Source organism: Mytilus trossulus, chromosome 4 (assembly GCF_036588685.1).
Source record: "Mytilus trossulus isolate FHL-02 chromosome 4, PNRI_Mtr1.1.1.hap1, whole genome shotgun sequence".
Classification (NCBI taxonomy): domain Eukaryota; kingdom Metazoa; phylum Mollusca; class Bivalvia; order Mytilida; family Mytilidae; genus Mytilus; species Mytilus trossulus.
In genome coordinates, this window is record NC_086376.1 from 74,388,457 (window position 1) to 74,408,524 (window position 20,068).

The following is a 20,068-nucleotide window of genomic DNA, read 5'->3' on the forward strand; positions in this document are numbered from 1 at the left end:
TACAAGTCATAGTAACCATGTAAGTACCATATTTACATTACTCTCATGGTCATACTGACCTAGCCTAGTTGGCCAATATTGAAGCATTCCACTGGACATGTATGGTAATCTGTATCGGTAATTGTGTTATCTTTGTTGTCTTAATGATGTGTAATTGATACCTTTAGATGTCCACACACAGATAGGCAAGACAAACATCACAGCCCCGTGTGTAATGGAATCTCTTAGCGGAATAGGCTGTCCAGAGCTCAGGAAAATTAATTGAAGTTAAGATAACGAGACAATCCTATAATGACGATTTAATGATGTTTGCGACGCCAGAGGGCTATCAGAAGGACGCACGTCCGACAACGCCGATATTTACACAGAGGTAATAAAAACCCCAATATTGGTACAAGATCTATATACAATGAGATAAACAAGTGAAATTGACCCGATATCTACAAGTAATTCCGTTATTTAATCAGCATACTTCATTTCATAGATACATTGATGTTTGTGATATTTCTCGGGAAAAGAGTGTCATTAATTTTCAGCCACTCAAAATTAAATGGAACCAAACTAGAAATATTTGTTGTTATTATTAACAAACAAACAATCTCAACACATAAGTTATTTTCATATAAACACGTTATATTTGTGGTAACATAGTAAGAGAAAGCAAAATCCTCTTACAGACAACAAAAACCACATTGACATTGAGTTTTGCTCATCATTGAAGGACGTTTGATGACAAGTTATTGTTCGAATATTCGCCCTTCTGTGTGTGTAGATATTTGTCTCATTGTCAATCTTGCCACATCTCCTTAAATTTTTATATATTGGCGAACATTTATCTCTGATTTTTATAAGACACTTAACGTTCAGCGAAAAATATTACAATAATAAGTTTAATAATAAATCAAATTATGATGTTATCTAGGATTTTTCATTGAAGGATTTGGTCATCTCACCATGCGACAGTCAGAAACGGGTTCTGTGATATAATTGATATTGGCATGGAATGAACATGTGACACTTTCAAAAATAAATTAGTGCCTTATAAAAAGCCTATACCTCCTGGACAGGTTGTTAGACAGGTATTTGATCATCAAAGGCGGGTGCTACCTCCTACATTAAAATACATAAAATTAGTCAATGAATACTCATAACCTGACTGGCATATTAAACCCGTTTTAATCTTATCTTTATTTTTTTTTAATGAATTGTTACTCAGCACTCGTAATCGCTTGGCTGTTTACTCCTCCAAAACAAATCAAAAAAAATCATAACACAATCATACAAAAACAAATCGTTCAAATATACCCCTTCTGGGCACGTTCAAAAGACACAGACTTACTAAGATCTAATGCAAGAAAGACCATGATGATTTCTCTTTTATTAGACCATATGATAAGGTACGTCACAGAACAGAGAAATCAAAATTGTCAACAGAAACAAGTAAAACTCACAGGAGCAACGAGCAACGATCCAAGACCTCTAAAAACAAATCATATCAAAGAAACAAAAGCTTTGTCAAAATTTTCTAAAGAGAATCAAACGACTGTAGAATCACAAGTCAAAAACACCAAAACATGCATTTGGAAACCGTTTATTGAACGCAAATATAAAATGGGTTTATAAGGTTTCTTGAGGAATGAAGGAGGCAGTGCTTTGTGTGCACTTTATGGCCCGGTACATCTAGCTATTTCACAGTGCACTACGTTTACATGATAAATACAATCTTTAACCGGATTTTTGTGACAAAAATGTCGGTTATTAAATTGGGGATGCTCGGCGGGCGGGCGGGCTTTCGGTCGGTCGGGCGGGCGGGCTTTCGGTCGGTCGGGCGGGCGGCAATCAAATGTTGTCCGTGCATTAACTCAAGAACCGTTCAACCAAAGCTTTTAAAATTTTAATATGTTGTTACTGACAACTAAATGAAGGTCAAGTTCAATAATGGCCATTTTGACTTTTACCGTTCAGGAGTTATGGTTCTTGAAAGATTGAAAAATGGCGTTTCCAGTCGTGTCCGTGCAATTACGCATGAGCAGTTCTACCAAAGCTTCCCAAATTTTAATATGTTGTTACTGGTGACAAAATGGAGGTCAAGTTCAATAATGACGATTTTAACTTTTGCCGTTCAGGAGTTATGGTTCTTGAAAAATTGAAAAATGGTGTTTCCAGTCATGTCCGTGCATTTTCTCTTGAACCATTCAACCAAAGCTTTTCAAATTTTAATATGTTGTTACTGATGACAAAATAGAGGTCAAGTTCAATAATGGCGATTTTGACTTTTACCGTTCAGGAGTTATCGTTCTTGAAAGATCGGAAAATGGTGTTTCCATTCACGTTGTTGCATTTACTCACAAACCATTCAATCTAAGCTTTTCAAATTTTAATATGTTGATACTGATGACAAAATAGAGGTCAAATTTGATATTGACAATTTTAACTTTCACCAATCATCAGTAATGGTTCTTGTGATATTGCCAGGACACAAATAAATGCTAATAAATCCGGTTTGCTGTCGTTGTGACAGCCTCTTGTTAAATATTGCACATGCGCTTTCTAAATAATATTTCTACATTGCTGTACTACGTTTGGGACATGTTACGTTTTGAATTCTTTTACAGATTCAGATAAAACATTTTTTATACCTTTTTTCAGCTAGACAAAATCACTTTTTGAATTTAAAATTTATAACCCAGTACATTTATTTTACAGTGTATTTTTTCACCTTACTTCACCTTTCTCTTACTTTCAATGTGAGACAAAATTTAAATATAAAGAAAATAAATTTGGAAGAGGTGGGGAAAAAATGGAAGTTATACACTGTCCACACTAAGGATTTAGTCTATGTTCGTAGACAACTAAAATTTCACAGTTAGTCTCAATATACGATAGAGTGAGGTATACAATTTATGGCGACACAACCCAATGGCACATGCAATTTTCACGTAAGTTTTTTTCATTGAAGTACAAATGATTGATCAGGGAACATGTATAGAATTGTTGCTAGGACAACTGACTAGCTGCTGCGAGGGTCAATTAACTCTATAGGTTTTTGTTATCTTGTTGGCATTTTTGTACAGTATGACATTATACCTTTATGAACAACTTTTTAATCACTTGAGCAAAACTTCGAAAATCAATAGCCTCTTCATTAAATTTGAATATGTAACTCTTTCGAGGACACAAATATTGTATCCCAATCGATTCAATGGTCGAATGTATGTGTATCTGCAGCCATTTTTGAATAGGTAGTATATATTTGTTCATATCTAACATAAATTCAAGAAGTAGACACATCTGTTTACATTCCTTGTTATACGAATGCAAGTATCAAAACCAGGAAAATCTTACCCGGAAGACACATCGGATTAACTCCTTTGAAGGATATAACATGAAATTCAGAAGATGCTCACCCTGTCGTCAATTTGTCACTGGACGCTAAGCAGCGGTAATACACACCGACCAACCCTGTCTGCACATTTGGTCTCATTCCTTTGACTGAGTTAACCAGAATCCAAGAGATGATTACCCCGTCGACATATGTGATCTTATTCTTTTGACACATATTTCATGAATACAAGGAGACGCTTACCATGTCGACACACCTGGTCTCATTCTTTTGACACATGTTTCATGAAACCAAGAAGACGCCTTCCCTGTCGACACAGCTGATCTCATTCTTTTTGACAGATATTTCATGAATCCAAGGAGACGCTTATCCTGTCGGCACACCTAATCTCATTCTTTTTGACAGATATTTCATGAAACCATGGAGACGCTTATCCTGTCGACACACCTGATCTCATTCTTTTTGACAGATATTTCATGAAACCAAGGAGACGCCTACCATGTCGACACACCTGATCTCATTCTTTTGACACATATTTCGTGAAACCATGGAAACGTTTACACCGTGGACACCTGATCTCATTCTTTTGGCACATAGTTCATGAATTCAAGGAGACGCCTTCCCTGTCGACACACCTGATCTTATTCTTTTTGACAGATATTTCATTAAACCAAGGAGACGCCTACCATGTCGACACACCTGATCTCATTCTTTTGACACATATTTCGTGAAACCATGGAAACGTTTACACCGTAGACACCTGATCTCATTCTTTTGGCACATATTTCATGAATCCAAGGAGACGTCTTCTTTGTCGACACACCTAATTTTATTCTTGTTGACAGATATTTCATTAAACCAAGGAGACGCTTATCCTGTCGACACACCTGGTCTCATTCTTTTGACAGATATTTTATGAAACCAAGGAGACGCTTACCACGTCGACACACCTGGTCTCATTCTTTTGACACATATTTCATGAAACCAAGGAGACGCTTACCATGTCGACACACCAGGTCTCATTCTTTTGACAGATATTTCATGAAACTAAAGAGACGCTTACACCGTAGACACCTACGCCTTCCCTGTCGACACACCTGTTCTCATTGTTTTTTACGAATATTTCACGCAACCAAGGAGACGCGTACCATGTCGACACACCTGGTCTCATTTTTTGACACATATTTCATGAATCCAAGGAGACGTCTTCCTTGTCGACACACCTAATCTTATTCTTTTTGACAGATATTTCATTAAACCAAGGAGACGCTTATCCTGTCGACACACCTGATCTCATTCTTTTTGACACATATTTCATGAAACCAAGGAAACGCTTAACCTGTCGACACACCTGGTCTCATTCTTTTGACACATATTTCGTGAAACCAAGGAGACACTCAAACCGTAGACACCTGATCTCATTCTTTTGACACATATTTCATGAAACCAAGGAGACGCCTTCCTTGTCGACACACCTGGTCTCATTCTGTTGACAGATATTTCGTGAAACCAAGGAGACACTTACCCTGTCGACACATCTGATCTCATTCTTTTGACACATATTTCATGAAACCAAGGAGACGCTAACCTTGTCGACACACCTGGTCTCATTCTTTTGACAGATATTTCATGAAAACAAGGAGACACTTACAAAGTCCACACCTGGTCTTCTTTTTTTGACAAATATTTCATGAAAAAAAGGAAACCTTAATGCCATTGTTATACATTAAGGGAATTTGCTAACAACTATTAGTGAAATACAGTATCTTAAGTTGAAAATAAAAAAAAAAAAAATAAAAAAAAACTAAGGAGACGCTTACACAACTCTTTGACAAATGTTACACGGAAACCAGGCGATGCCTACTCTGTCAACACTTCTGGTCTCATTCCATTGTCAGATATTACATGAAAACTAGAAGATGCACTGTCAGCAAACCTGGACTCATTACTTTTCAGGATGTTACAAGGAAACCAGGAGATACATTGTCATCACACCTGTATTCATTCCTTTGACGAATGCTACTCCCATTGGGTTGAGTCGCCATAAATTGTATACCTTACTCTGTCGTATATTGAGGCAAATGCTACTATAAAACCAGGGGTTGATTAACATGTCGACACTTATGGTCTCGTTCCGTTGACGGATGATACATGAAGTCCAAGAGAACCTTTCACCTGTCGACACATCTGGTTGCATGCTTTTGACGGGTGTTGTATGAAAACGAGGAGATACATTCCGTGTGGACACACTTGGGCTCATTTTTTTCACGAATTTTACATGAAAACCAGGCGATGCCTTTTCAGCACAGGTCTATATTCATTATTTTGACGGATGATACGTAAAAAAACCGGACAGTCGGTCATAACACTACTCAGTACTTGGAATGCAGAATTTGTTCTTAAAACAGCAAATTCAATAATATATTTTTTTTTTATTTTTTTAGTTTAAGTAGGACAGTTGTGCTCGAAATTTTTCGTGACTGTTAGACAGGTCTCACACTTTTTGGAGTTCCATATAATTCTGAATAACTTCCCATCAATAATGCCTGAATACACCTTTAACTCGAGGGTTTCTTTATATTTTGTATGCTATTTTATAGGTTTTAGGAAATCTCCTATTTGCTATTACTATTCATATGCAACACTTTAAAGAGAATGTAATTTTCACATGTGAGTTTTTTGTACTGAAACTACTCAAAAAAAGAGAAGTGGTTTTGTGATATTTATATATATTTGAAGTCACGATTCTAACAAACTTGTATTTACTTCCCGCTACCATTTGTTATTGGATGCGGAAGATTTAAGTGATTCAGAAGTGAATATGTTTAATTTGTGGGTTTTTTCCCAAGTAAACAATTGATTTAATTGTTATCAGTCTGTGTAATATATTATTATGTCCAAAAACGAAGTCAAATTTATATACCTTTATTCAACGACTATTTAATGTCGTTTGATTACTTTAATTTAATTATTCGTTATGGTAATTTTTTTTTAAATGACTGCCTTTTTTTTATGAAAAGCACATATCTGTTTTACAGACTTTACACACAATTAACATTTTTTAAGAAATGGGTGTGGCTTTTGCAACACTATTCCTTAAACTCGGGTTGAAGTCATAAAAACTTTGCTCAGTGCTCGAAGCACAAAAATCATGCTCGAAACATGAAATCCACCATTTTCATTGGTCAATTTTGAAGTACGAGTACAAAAAACTGACTCGAAAGTTTTATGACTTCAAGGATATCCACTTATAGAAATCATGCTTCTAATCACTTTCTGAAGCTTATGGAAAAACATAGCAACCTGCCTAATTCCCCCATTCATCATAATAATCGGAAAGTGTTGTATGACATAACGGTGTATCAAACTACCCTTTTTCAAAAATAACGTTCTACAAAATTGTCAATATATTTTCCTTCTTAATAACTGTCTGTTAAACAAACGAAAGAACTATATAATTTACTGTGTATTGTTTATAAGTAAATAAAATGCAATCATGTTAGTATAATATTCCCTGATTAAAAGGAGTTATTGAGCCGAAGTTTAAAGCTCTAAATATTTGCAGCACCACGTATCCCTTGATCATGTTGATCCTCCTTCCCTTTTCATGGACAATAATCGAATGTTCACCTTATCAACATTACCGATTGCTCTATCAATCAGGAACTGTTACTTGTTCGAGAAGTAACCCCTCAAATTGTTGTTGGGTGTCATTAAATCGATTGATTAATCTTTATTTGCAATCATTCGGGTTTTGGCGCCCTCGGCAATTCTATCTATGATTATTTTTTTCTGATCTCTTTTGTCTACTTTCAAACTTAGCCTCTATTTCAATGGACATATTGGAATTCATATTAATATAATATATCTTTAATAAACAACTCATACATTTACAGCAATCATTCAAGACAAACATTTAACATGGTAGTAAGCGTTGCATCTTAAGTGTTTTATCAACATTCAAAAGTAACAATATTGCGTAATATGTCTATATACAGCAGTCCAGAGAATGATTTATTGCCATTTGATAAAAATATTTCGATGTACAGATATGCACCAATTGAACATTGTTATAAAAAAAGTAATAACATATCACAGTTTAAAAGTACCATAATTAGCACTAAGATGGCGAAATTCGTAGTCAATTCATAAAATACTGTTTGTCATCTTCATTTGACGCCATTCAGAAATTAAGCTGCCATTTTGATTTTAAGGAAAATCATTTTGCACTTTCTTCTTTCTCGACATCTATTTCAATATCTGAGTCTTCGTCAAATTCTTCGTCAGAAGTATGTTGTTTGTCTTCGTCGTCATGGAGATCGGTTGGGGAACCATCTCCTTTCTCGTGTGTAGGAGACTCCTAGAAAAAAAAATTGTAACATTATTATTTTCTTTTTCTTTTATGATATAGTTTCTAGTGTAATTTATAGTATGTCACATACTACTACTGTCTTTTCTATTCTTGATCAAAACTACTTCAAAAACTTTACATTACCAAAATTTTAAATTGTTTAGCCAACAGTAATCTCAGATGGCCATTCACATTATTTGATAACAAGAATGTTTCCTCAGTACACGAATGCCCCACTCGCACTTTCATTTTCTATGTTCAGTGGACCGTTACATTGGGATAAAAACTCTTATTTGGCATTAAAATTATCATAGGGAACATGTTAGTGCTCTCGGATTATGATTACAAGCATGTTCAGTTGTCTATATTTTTTTTGTCTTTGAATAGGTCAACCATTTAAAAACTGACATAATGTAATAAAAATCTTTATTGTATAAAAATTGTATACTAAATAGTACTATTTACTAGGTGAAATGAACCATTGTTATTTTCAATAAATTGTGAAGACGCGATATCGTAAGTAGGTCATAGATGAACCAACTGATATGAACACATATCATTATGGAGCAGTGTATTAACCAGATTTAGTCTTTGCTTAATAGGTCAAGGGGTGTCCGAGCGAAATATTTGTATGCCCCACCTACGATAGTAGAGGGGATTTTGTCTTCTGGTCTGTACGTCCGTTCGTCCGTCTGTCTATCGTACCGTTCGTTCGTCCGTTCGTCCCGCTTCAGGTTAAAGTTTTTGATCAAGGTAGTAGGTTTTGATGAATTTGAACTCCAACCAACTTTGAACTTAGTTTACATGTTCCTTATGATATGATCTTTCTAGTTTTAATGCCAAATAAGAGTTTTGATCCCAATTTCACGGTCCACTAAACATAGAAAATGATAGTGCGAGTAGGCCATCCGTGTACTTGGGACACATTTTTGTTATAATTTACAGACGAACGACAAAGAGGGACGGACGCCAGATGCAAATAAAAGTTTACGAACTCTTCTATTTGGGTAAATGGTTGACAATTATTTGAAATGCAAAAGAAACATAATTTTGTTTATCTTTTCCCAATAGAAATATATGAATCAATGTCTTGGATATCAATATAAGAAGAAGACGTGGTATGGCTCCGAATTAAAGAACTATCTAAAAGACACCAAATTACAGAGAAGTCAACAACTAAAGGTTATCATATGGCCTTCAACAATGAGTAAAGCCCACGCCATAATATCTTGATGACAACCTACCTGCTTTAATCTGCGCCATTTCGCTCTTCGGTTTTGAAACCATGTCTTGACCTGTAAAATAAGATGTATATTTGTATAATCTTTAATAAATAATATAACATGTATGAAATCTTATTTGATGAATAAATTAAATTAACAAATTTTATGTGTTCATTTTTTTCTCATAAAACATTGTTTTGACCCTATATAACTAATTGGTGAACGTTCCTCAAAAAAGAGGCGAAAAGATAGTACAATGAATACGCCTCTCAATAAGCTATAAATTTGTAAAGAGCTAGATTCGGAGGCAGCATCTAACTAAAACTTTTCAGAAATACTGGTATAATTCAATCACGATTTCTGACTTTAGTATATAAAAGTGGTTTTTTTTATTCGTATATATAATGAATAATCTTTACCTGTCGTTCTGTGAGCTGGAGAATTTTGGCTAAACGTTTTCTTTCGGGAGGAGATAAATACTTCTGTGATTCAAACTTCTTCTCTAATTCTAATGTTTGGTCGTTTGAGAATCGAACTTGGCCTCCTTTTCTTTTATGCATTGGTCTTTGTAAAAACGGTGGCCAAAAGAATGGTCTGTGTCCCACTGAAAAAAAAACAGATTAATATATAAAACCTTACATATATTTATTTCTATGTCATGTAGTTTGGCTATGGAGCCGAGGCATATAGAATTATGTTCCATTCATCAAATGAATCTTAAATATTTAAAATCAACTATAGTATATACTGTAATCGTTTTATTTTGTTAAAAATCTTTTATAAATTAACCATCGTAAATTAACTTGAAACTATTAACTGGATAATTTTGCAGAAAAAAAATAAGATAGAACTACTCGGCTATAGCCTCTACGATTCATAGTGTATGGATCAGTTTAATTTAAATATAGATATGAGCTGTAATTTATTTAATGAAACACTAACTTGAGACTTGTAGATTAAACTACTATAACACGTTATGAAATATTATTGACCCCTTTAAAAGAGTGTAAAATTCTACATATAAAATGCAACCAATAATAATTTTCCTTCCATTTTTTTGTTGTTGTAGTTACAGTAAGAAATAATCAATGCTTTGTGTTACTAGGTGTGCAAATTAAATTGGTATTTATGAAATATTTTAATCCTTTTGCGCATTTTAAACTTGGTACATTTAGTACTAAAGGACGTGTATCACAACATAAGCAGATTTTGCAATTTAACCGGTAATGTCACATTAAAACATAATCTCCTAAAGAATATGAAGTACATTTACTGTATTTTTTTTATAATAATTTAAATGGTGTGTTCGAATTGTCGTATGTGCTTAAAACAAGTTAATAATAAGGATGTTGTTTTAGCAAATTAATCCCTAAAGTAGTTTATAAGCAACCAGCTTATTCTATGTTCCAGATAATAATAAGAACAACTAACGGATTATTCACTACTTAAGAACACTTATATTTTTAAATTCTTTTCGTATAAAGAGGCTGAATAACACCAGAACAACAAGTGCAAAGTTCTTTGATATTGAACAAAGCCCATAGCGCATAGTCAGCTATAAAAGTCCCCGAAATGACAAATATAAAACAATTGAAACGAGAAAACTTACGGCCTAATTTAAGTACAAAATTATAAACGAAAAACAAATACTAGTATGTAACACTGAAACAATCAACAACCACTGAATTGCAGGCTCATTTCAAGAAACAATAAGGAAGCAATCTGAATATATCACTCTTAATTCTAAGCAGGACAGTATCAGTGTTATTCTATTGTTGAACACTGAAAAAAACTTGCAAACCAAAGGCTCACTTTCATTTGTTTGTTGTTCAACATTTTTAATAGTTAAAACTTTAATTCATGAAAATAGTTAACTGAAGTAATTTTTTTATTTTAAATTTTAATAAAGATATTATTTTTTTCGATTTTTGCTCATATTTTTGAACTTTTTGTACTTGAATCCCTTTCACACAAACCCATCCTGCTCCATTTTAATAGTTTCTCCCTGGTTGATTTGCAAAATTTGAGGATTCCGAAAACCCATATGGGTCACATGTAAGTGTATGAACACCTATTCAATACCCGATCGTGCAAGGTCTGTATAGCCAGTCAAAGTCGTTAAAAAACATCATCTTGAAAGAATAAGTAAATACTCTTATGAACGCACCACTATAACGTGTTCCTTTTTACACACTTTTCAAATTATAAAAAAATATCGTATATAATCAATTAGATGAAAAAGGTGCCTTATATAAAAACAAAATGGACTACAGGAAGAATGATATGGGTCTTTTACCCAAACAAAAATCATAAAAATAAAGGACCAAATATTATTTAATGCTTTAATTATTATTTTATTTAAGACTTTTACTTTGCTTTCATTCGACGTATTCCATAGAACCTTTTTAAAATTTCGTCTAAGTTCATACATAAAAATCAAAAGGATGCTTGATAACCCATATTTGTTCTCTAAAAATCGAATAAAACACTTCTTTAAATATTAAATATCTTTTAAACTTTAAGATTAAGTATTTATCACTGACAAATGCTAAAGTTCAAATGTGTATTTTACTTTTTTTTTTATTGTTTATGTATAGATAAAACTTTAACGGGAGTATGATTCGTAGTAAGCTCTTTAAGGCGGACTTCAAATGTTTATATATATGTATTGAATAGACTAGTACTTTATAAAACACACTTTACTGGTATTATATAATTATTTTTTTGTAAAAACAGTAGCCAAGAGTGAGTACTTTAGAAGTGGTCGACTACATTTTTGTAGCATCTTGGAGGTGTAACTTGTCCATGGTGCCAGACACAATTAGAAACAATTGAAATTTATTGTTTGTCATATCGTATCATTGACATGCATCTGTATAACAGGCGACAAACTTATCTAATTATCCTCAAGATAAGAAATTAACCTTTTCCGATTACTTTTATATTGGAAAGGTTGTTCCGGTATTAAAACAATTTGTATTGTAATCACTTCCGGTCTACGAAAAACCGCAGCATGTCGCTGTTGAACAATAATGTTGTTTATTCCTAAGACACACGACACCCATCGAACGATAGGAAACGCGTGTCTAATAGATTGCTAGTTTCCTTCAAGTTTGTTAAAATATTTTATCGGGACAGGAACCTTTGACAATTCTTGATAAAGCCGCAGGTACTTCACCTTTAAGATGTCTCTGTTAATACTTGACCCGGGTTATATAGAAATTACCTACGATGAAATCGTGTGATTTTAAAAGTGAAATAACTCCAAAGTTATGCTAAATATTCTCGGCGAATTTTTTTTCGGAAAAATATAAGAATTATGAGAGATTTTGTCCTACTTAGATAATGGTGAGAAGTATTTCAAGTGGCAATTTTCACAGCGCATTGTGTTGGCGTTTCAAATGGATTTTTTTGTATGCTTATAATTTTACCGAAAGTGGTAACTAAATTATGAGGCTTACAAACCATATTCTGTCACCCTATTTCCAGAATTAACGAACCTATTTGTCTAGTGAAAATATATCGCAAAATAATGTCTTGTCTCCTCGGCTTGACTTAAAATGATGAACATTTTCAATCGTTTACGTTATCATGGAAAGAACTACTGCCCTTGTTAATCAAGAGTGTTTCTTAAAATTAAAAGCTAAATTTATGTTGCTGTCCATCATAGATTGAGTTTGAAGGAGAAAAATAAACAGATATAAAAGGAGACGATATCAACTAAGTGAAATCAAAGACTTTGCTACAAAGAAAGACACGTAAATAAATAGACCACAGAAAATTATAAAAAAAAGAGCAAAACGCATAGAACACCATAACCCTAGTTATTTCCCAGACTGTAACACGAACTATAATGACTCATATCCGTTATTTGTCTCAGGGTGTTTGAAATTCTGTCTTTTGGAGTTAACTTTGCGAAGGATAATCAGAAGATGATATGTGGTTTAAGTTTGTGTTCTATTCACAGCTAATATTTTAAGTAAAACGAAACAGTTGAATGGCAATTGACTATTATATTGTATATCTTTATAATCCTATAAGTAAAGACAGAAATCATTTGATGTGATTAACTAGTTATACCTTTTCATATTTGATTAAGTATTCATATTACAACGTCCATCAACAATCTTTAAGTTAAGACATTTCCTCCAATTCAAATAGACACTAGATATTAATATCACTTATTTCTAAATACTGGTGAAATTATAAAAACTATAAAGACCCTTTAATATGACTATCATTAAAGAGAGAATGTTTACTCAAGTCGGCCTACTGCGAGATTTTAACGCGATACATGTACCCACCACAGGCACTAGTGGAATGCAGAAATGTTAGGGTCATTTGATATTCTAATTCATTAAGAAAAAATCCTGTTTGATGATTATTTTCCTTTTAGTTTTTAATCCACAACAACATTCATTTTATATTACTCATAAGTGTATATTTGCATATCATGTTTTAATCTTTGATTGTTTCATTGTAGTTTCCTTTGCGAAACATATATGATACTGAAATTCAGTCACATCGAGAGTCACATGTACTAAAATTTAATGAAGTCTAAAACTAGTTATTTCTGTACTCATAATTGTATATTTACATATCCGATGATGTGTTTGTCCTCGGTTGTTTGATGGTAGTTTCCTTTGCGAAACATATGATACTAAAATTCAGTCACATGTGAACTAAACTTTAAGAAGTCAAAAAAATAGTTATTTCTGTTTATTGTTTCGTTTTCATATCGGTATATATATATATATATTTGTATTTAAAAATTATAACCTATATTGACATAATGTGAATGTTTTTTGACAGAACCTTTAAAAAGGAACATAATTGTACAGAAAGGTTCTATAAAAGAAGTTTATTAATATTATTCTCCCATTGTCTTTCTTTCTTTTGTATTTGTTTTCTTTGACTATTTGTACGTAGTATTTTATAAGTCTTTTATATCAAATGTAATTGTGATATTATAGTATTACCCTCTGAATATATTAAGGCATCCGTATGATACCTAACACGAACTACACGGTGATGATTGTGTTCATTGTTGAAGGTCGTATGGGTACCTATTGTTTCTCTGGGCCCAGTTTCACGAAGCTGTCTTAGGATGGTCTTACGACATATCTTAGTCCTAAGTGGGTTTCACAAAGTGGTCCTAAATTAGGACATCTCTTAAAGTTGGTCATAAAGTTAGGACAACGCGAGAGGTGTCTTATGATGGTCTTAGGATAGTGATACGTTTATTTATACAAATTACACTTATTTTTTATATTAATTTTGAAAAAAATATCTTATTATCATCTAATAATCTATTCTCCTGTTCCTGCTTTTAACGTAATTTTTCTTGATTGACGGATTATCATGATTTGTCAACAATGTAAATTCGATGTATAATTGATATCAAGATTGCACGATTTTATCCCTTAACCTTTTATAACCAATAAAGTCGAAATTGAATTCAACTCACTTGTTCCAAAAAAAATATCATTTTATATTCTTGTTTTCTTAATTTTTCATTAAAAATATCATATTTATATTGATGTATTGTTTGAAGATACTTTATAAATAAATGACTTTTACTTTTTTTTATATTTATTTTGCAAATTATGTCATTTATATTGAGAAATACGTTTAGAACAATTTATGGTAAGACATACTACATTTACATGATTTTTTCCCGTAAATCATATTTATATTTGAAAATTTAAAGAACTTGAGACAGGTTTAGGATGTCTTAGCTAAGATCATCCTAAGACAGCTTCGAGACGAGGTCTGAGATATGTCCTAGGATAGTCATAAGAGGATCATAAGACATGTCCTAAGATATGTCTTATGACATGTCTTAGGATAGCTTCGTGAAACCGGCCCCTGGTCTCTAGTGTATATTTTAAGGCTTAATCATGATTTTATCCAAAACTAATAGTACCAGTCTAGATTCAAGAGTAGAATTTTAGTTTTATGAATACTTCTGAATGAATAAATATATATAATTACATTAGATGTATGTTTCATTATAATACGTTATTCTGATTGGCTAACAGCACATCACATGTTATTTCGTAAACAATTGCATGAGACAATAACATTAATCATGCATGATGACACGAGGTCCCACAATAAAGTGCACAGGTCAATTAAATAAAACTGGATAAAAATCGTGTTTTCGTGATACTAGCTAAAAAAAAAATGTAATTATAAGTATTGAATGCTTCTTTTTGTAAATTTATAGGGTTGTAAAAGCGTTGACCGTGCGTACATGTTTTGAATGAAGAGCTTCAGCGCTTCATACAAAATGTACTTCGGTCAACGCTTTTACACCCCAATAAATTTACAAAAAGAAGCATTCAATTCTTAAATAACAGTCAAGGCTAATCCTTTTTATAATGAAACTTATTTATGAAATCATTTTTTTCTGTGACTATTGCATGTACTCAAATTAGTATAGTATAAAATTTTACTGTTAAAAATTTTAAAAAAACTTTTAGAAATATTTGTATTGTGTATACGAAATATTTTCCAAGAGTGAAAAAATAGAATACACATTTACCATACTCTTGTTATATTGTTTTGAATATTAATTATAACAAGCAAATAAAACCCTATCAAATAAAATCATATTCTAAGGCCATGGAAATAAGAATGTCTAAATTCTTGTTTTTGATGCAAGACTGGTCTGTAACGACACCATATTTCCAAATTCATTAGCAAAAAGAATTTTTTTCTCAGTTTCAGAGTTCTGACTTGACAGGAGGGAAAACAAGCTATATGTATACCCTAACCCACAACCTTCCGCCACCTACTTCTTATAAACCAAAAATTTTAGGGATAGTAAAACTTATTTTCATGATATACATGTAGTTGTCTCTCTTTAAGACAAATAATTCTATCAAGCTGATTTCGAATAAAAGTTTATAGTACCATTTATATAATATCGGGTGTGACTTCCGAAGAGTTACGAAATTCCGAATATATAGTTGTTTTAACTTCCTGCTTATACTAATAATTAGAAATTTATGGACGAAAAGAAGTTTTCATTGAATTCTATCAGATATAAATCAGACGGATGAAACACTATGAAAATACTTAATAATGGTATTGTCTTAATTGCCGTTCATTGAAGACAGGAAATCTCAAGTTGACAGTGACAAGAGGGTAGAGGTTTGAACTCTATTGTCCACAATGGGTATTGTCATTTCGGATCCCTTATATGCAACCGATTCAAGACAATATCATAAATTTGCGATAATCGCCTATTTTATCATAAAAATGTATCAAAAATGATATTCGAAAGGCCTTTGCGATTATCTCATATACTTTCCCTCAAAATTTTGTAAAATATCTCACAAGAGTTATTCGAGTACTATATGTTTTCATAAAAATTAAAACAATTCTTAATAGTTAAATGTCACTATTGTTTCTATTTATTTCTTTTTTTTATACAGGTTTTGAAAAATATTTACATTTTTAATATGGGAATTATACACTAAAAAAGATATCTGGGATGATTCTCTTAAAATGGAAGAACAAACGCGAGGCAACCTTTATATAATGGGTGTTTCTTTCTCTAAAAAGCAAGAGGTTAACAATAAGTTTATTTCTGATCGCCAGGGTCTGTTGAAATAAAAAGACAGGTACCCCATGTGCAACAGGGTCTGATTACCCTTCCAGAGTACATGCAAAAACACTCAGCTTTTTATTTGTGTTGATCAATTTGCTCAGTTTATAGTTTACTATTTTATTTTATGTTTACTGCTTATTTTATTTTCGTCGTTTTTTTCTTCTTTTTTTTTTGCTACGACTTTGTTAATTTTTTCGACATATTTTGCCGCCCTTTTATATACCGTATATATATGGCTGGTGCGTTTGAATTAAATTGTACATATAGAATTTTCAGCTTATAGAGTGCTTATCTTAAAATGTAACGTCTCAATGTCGGTTTAGCAAGATGTATAAACAGACAAGAGTAAAATGAAGTTAACAAGATTTGAGGGATAAGACCTTATATTTATTTATTTTTAAATATCAACTGAAATGTCTGTTTTACTAGGCCTCTTACGTTTTATTTGCGTTTTAATTGCTGGATATAAAAAAAAGAAGATGTGGTATGATTGCTAATGAGACAACTCTCCACAAGAGACAAAATGACACAGAAATTAACAACTATAGGCCACCGTACGGCTTTCAACAATGACCAAAGCTGATAACGCATAGTCAGTCAAGTGCTGTCTAATGTATTTCTTCAAGCTGTTTGATTTAAATAATCTACATTTAAAATTTCGTATTTTTGCGCAAACGATAATCGGATTTGGAGTTCAAAAAATGTTAAAAAAAGCTTTTTTTTCATTGCACTTGTCGCAATTTATTTTACATGTATTATTTTTACGTGTTAAATTTTATTTCCGTTCTTAACATATGATTTCCATGTGTTACCTCACGCGCCATAGACGAGGAACATTAATATTAGGTGTCTTGTTATTTTGTTTTTGAAAGATAATATTAGTAATTAAAACTGTTCATATATTTTAAACTATATATTTGTCTTTGATTCTTGTCTACGACTGAATAAAAATAAGCATGGTTTATAAATAAATTGCACAAGTAACAGGGCAGAATTAATAAAAAAAAAAAAAAACTGTAACCACATATTATCTGTGAGATTCTGAAATTGTACTTATCTTTTTTGTGTAAATGTGACGTGTAGGAATTTGATGGGATTTTCTTACATTTTTTTAAATATAAATTGAACTGTCTTGGATTTTCATTACCGTTAAAATTCTTCCTGAAAATATTAGTTGATAATTGTAATTTGTTTTATGTACAGTGGCAAAACGGACGAACTACTCAACTAGATATATGTGTGTGGTTTTTGTGCAACTTTAAAGTTCAAATGGTTAAGAAAATGTATTAGTCTTTTGCCACATTTCGAATAATATCTTCGTTCGATTTTTTAAAACGTAAAATGTATGATTTATACTATTCACCAAATTTGCAATAAATATTTAAACTATATATTTTAACACAAGAAAACTTTTGAATATATCTTAATCAGTAAAACGCGTAATATTAATTGTTTGTATTTAAACACAAACTATCGTTCCACGAGCATGGCGTTTATATACTACAGTCTAAATGAAATTCTTTGACAGTTCGAGACTACATTTAAAAAATGGATATTCGATGTTGATTTAATGCTTAAATATTATAACACATCAAATTCAACAAACAGAATACGATGTAAATGTATCAAATGTCTTATGTTCTTCCTTCATTTTCTTTTTTTTTAAATTAGTTTAAGATTTTCAAATAGTTTGATCTCGGGCATCACCGAAAATCCTTTTATTGTTTGAAATGAGCATCTGGTGCAGCTTATGTTATTGAATACAGTTTCATTCCATTCTCATAATTATCATGGAAAATGACTATCGCTTTTCACATGTGACCAGCAAAGTCCAACTAAACAGCGCTTAAATTTCATTAACCAACATTAAAAATACATTGGACATACTCATTTATAAGAAAATGTATCATTTAATAATTTAAAAAAAACGGCATTGCCAAATTGGATTCACTGGCATATTTGAGATAGGAGGTGGAATATATTAAAGAATATTATCTGTCAAAATTACTATCAATCTATATTAGATACTCATTAGAAAGAATTTTTAGGAACCAAATAAGTTAAGATTTATTAAGCTAATTAAAAAAAATACAGAAAGCTAGAAACTTAACAAATTTGCCCTATATCTTATTACATCCATAGTTGAGATCTCAATATTCTAAAAATATGAAAAGCCTTTGCCGCTATAAGTATCGCCCAAACATACATCATGAGTTTATTTTGTACATATGGAGGCTTACCTCTTGCGGCTAAAGCATGTCTGTCTGCCATGAATGGATAGTCTGCCCTCATGTACGGCACAGAGTACATATGGCTCATTAGAGCATTAGTATATGTAAAACCAGGCGACAAGTAACTCGCAGGATCATACATAGGTTTGCACATAGCACTTGATACTGTAAGTTGTGATGGCGGCAGCGCTGCTGGATGGATTGGTGTAGGTTTTGGAAGTCCAGCGGCTGAATTTCCTAATATATCGTCTATAAGGAATGATGAATGTCCAGAACTTGATGATGATGAAGATGGATACATTGATGCTAAGTCCGCAGTGACGGTATGTGGTCCAAATTGATGTAACATTGTCAACTTAGTAATTATCACCTCTAAAGCACTTATTACTTGTATGGTAAATTAGCAATACAATCAAAGACTGTTTGCGATGTCCTCATATAGTAAATTACTTTGTTTGTTCCTTATTTTGTCAATTGGTGTACGCTGGAAATATTATATCCATAATTTTGCGGTAATACTTATGATATAACTAACCTAATCGACAGTTTAAAAGTTGTGTATCAATTTAAATTGGCTACTTATATGGTCAAATTATAACATGATATCCCGTTAGATAAAACTTCTGGTTTCACCTCTATGCTACTAGTAGGCGTGGCTTCCGGAGGTATTGTCGTCTGATAGTTCTAACTAATTTTTAAGTAAGAGTAATTTTTAAGAGGTTAAGGGTCGTTCAATTGTGACAAACATTGCAGTGATAAGTAAAATGATCCTTCCCAAGTTTTCGGTTGGCAAACAGTTCATTCGTATGCAAACAATCCAATCTTGATAAATGGTATTCAAATAAGACATAAATTTGTGGGCGGTACCAAATATCACAATTTTGAGTGTTTTGTTTTGTTTTACAGTTTTCGTGGAAATTAAAATTTAAAACTTTTGAAGAAGAAATAAAGTTTTGTAGACATTTTTTATTAATATTTGCTGTTCTCGCATTGAAGTTTCCGATGAACAAACTGAGACGTGTATGGTAAATGCATTCTCACTCACATTACTGAGGAAATTTTTTCAAAAAAAATTAAGTTGGTCAGAAACTTTTTTGCGTGCAGCTTGATTATTGTATATAATAGTTCAACGCGAATAAAAAAACTGGTTTTTTTGGGAGTTTTTTCCAAGAGAAATGTAATTGAAACATTGATCTTTCAAATAAACAATTTAAATGAGCCGTGTATGTTGAATGCATGAATTCTCTCTAACATTAATCCTGAGAGTATTTTTTCCATTTTTTTTTATTCTAGAAGTATATT

At 32.2% G+C, this 20,068-nt stretch overlaps 1 protein-coding gene across 1 annotated transcript; it reads right to left on the reverse strand.

Annotated features, from left to right (window-relative positions):
• Positions 1 to 7,197: 7,197 nt before the first annotated feature.
• LOC134715957 (hematopoietically-expressed homeobox protein HHEX homolog) lies at positions 7,198 to 19,450 on the reverse strand. Its single transcript, XM_063578551.1, has 4 exons — positions 18,776 to 19,450; positions 9,337 to 9,521; positions 8,939 to 8,989; positions 7,198 to 7,703 (listed from the first exon to the last, which is right to left on the reverse strand). The coding sequence occupies exons 1-4, from the start codon at positions 19,113 to 19,115 to the stop codon at positions 7,563 to 7,565; spliced, it is 717 nt and encodes a 238-aa protein (XP_063434621.1). The 5' UTR covers positions 19,116 to 19,450; the 3' UTR covers positions 7,198 to 7,562.
• Positions 19,451 to 20,068: the final 618 nt, after the last annotated feature.

What these genes read in the sequence shown, in the direction of transcription:
- LOC134715957 (XM_063578551.1), bottom strand. Translation starts at nt 19,115, where the DNA reads ATGTTACATCAATTTGGACCACATACCGTCACTGCGGACTTAGCATCA. An exon ending in ACATGCTTTAGCCGCAAGAG is followed by an intron (nt 9,522 to 18,775) that starts GTAAGCCTCCAT and finishes TTTTTTTTTCAG; the next exon opens with TGGGACACAGACCATTCTTT. An exon ending in AATGGCGCAGATTAAAGCAG is followed by an intron (nt 7,704 to 8,938) that starts GTAGGTTGTCAT and finishes TTTTTTTTCTAG; the next exon opens with GAGTCTCCTACACACGAGAA.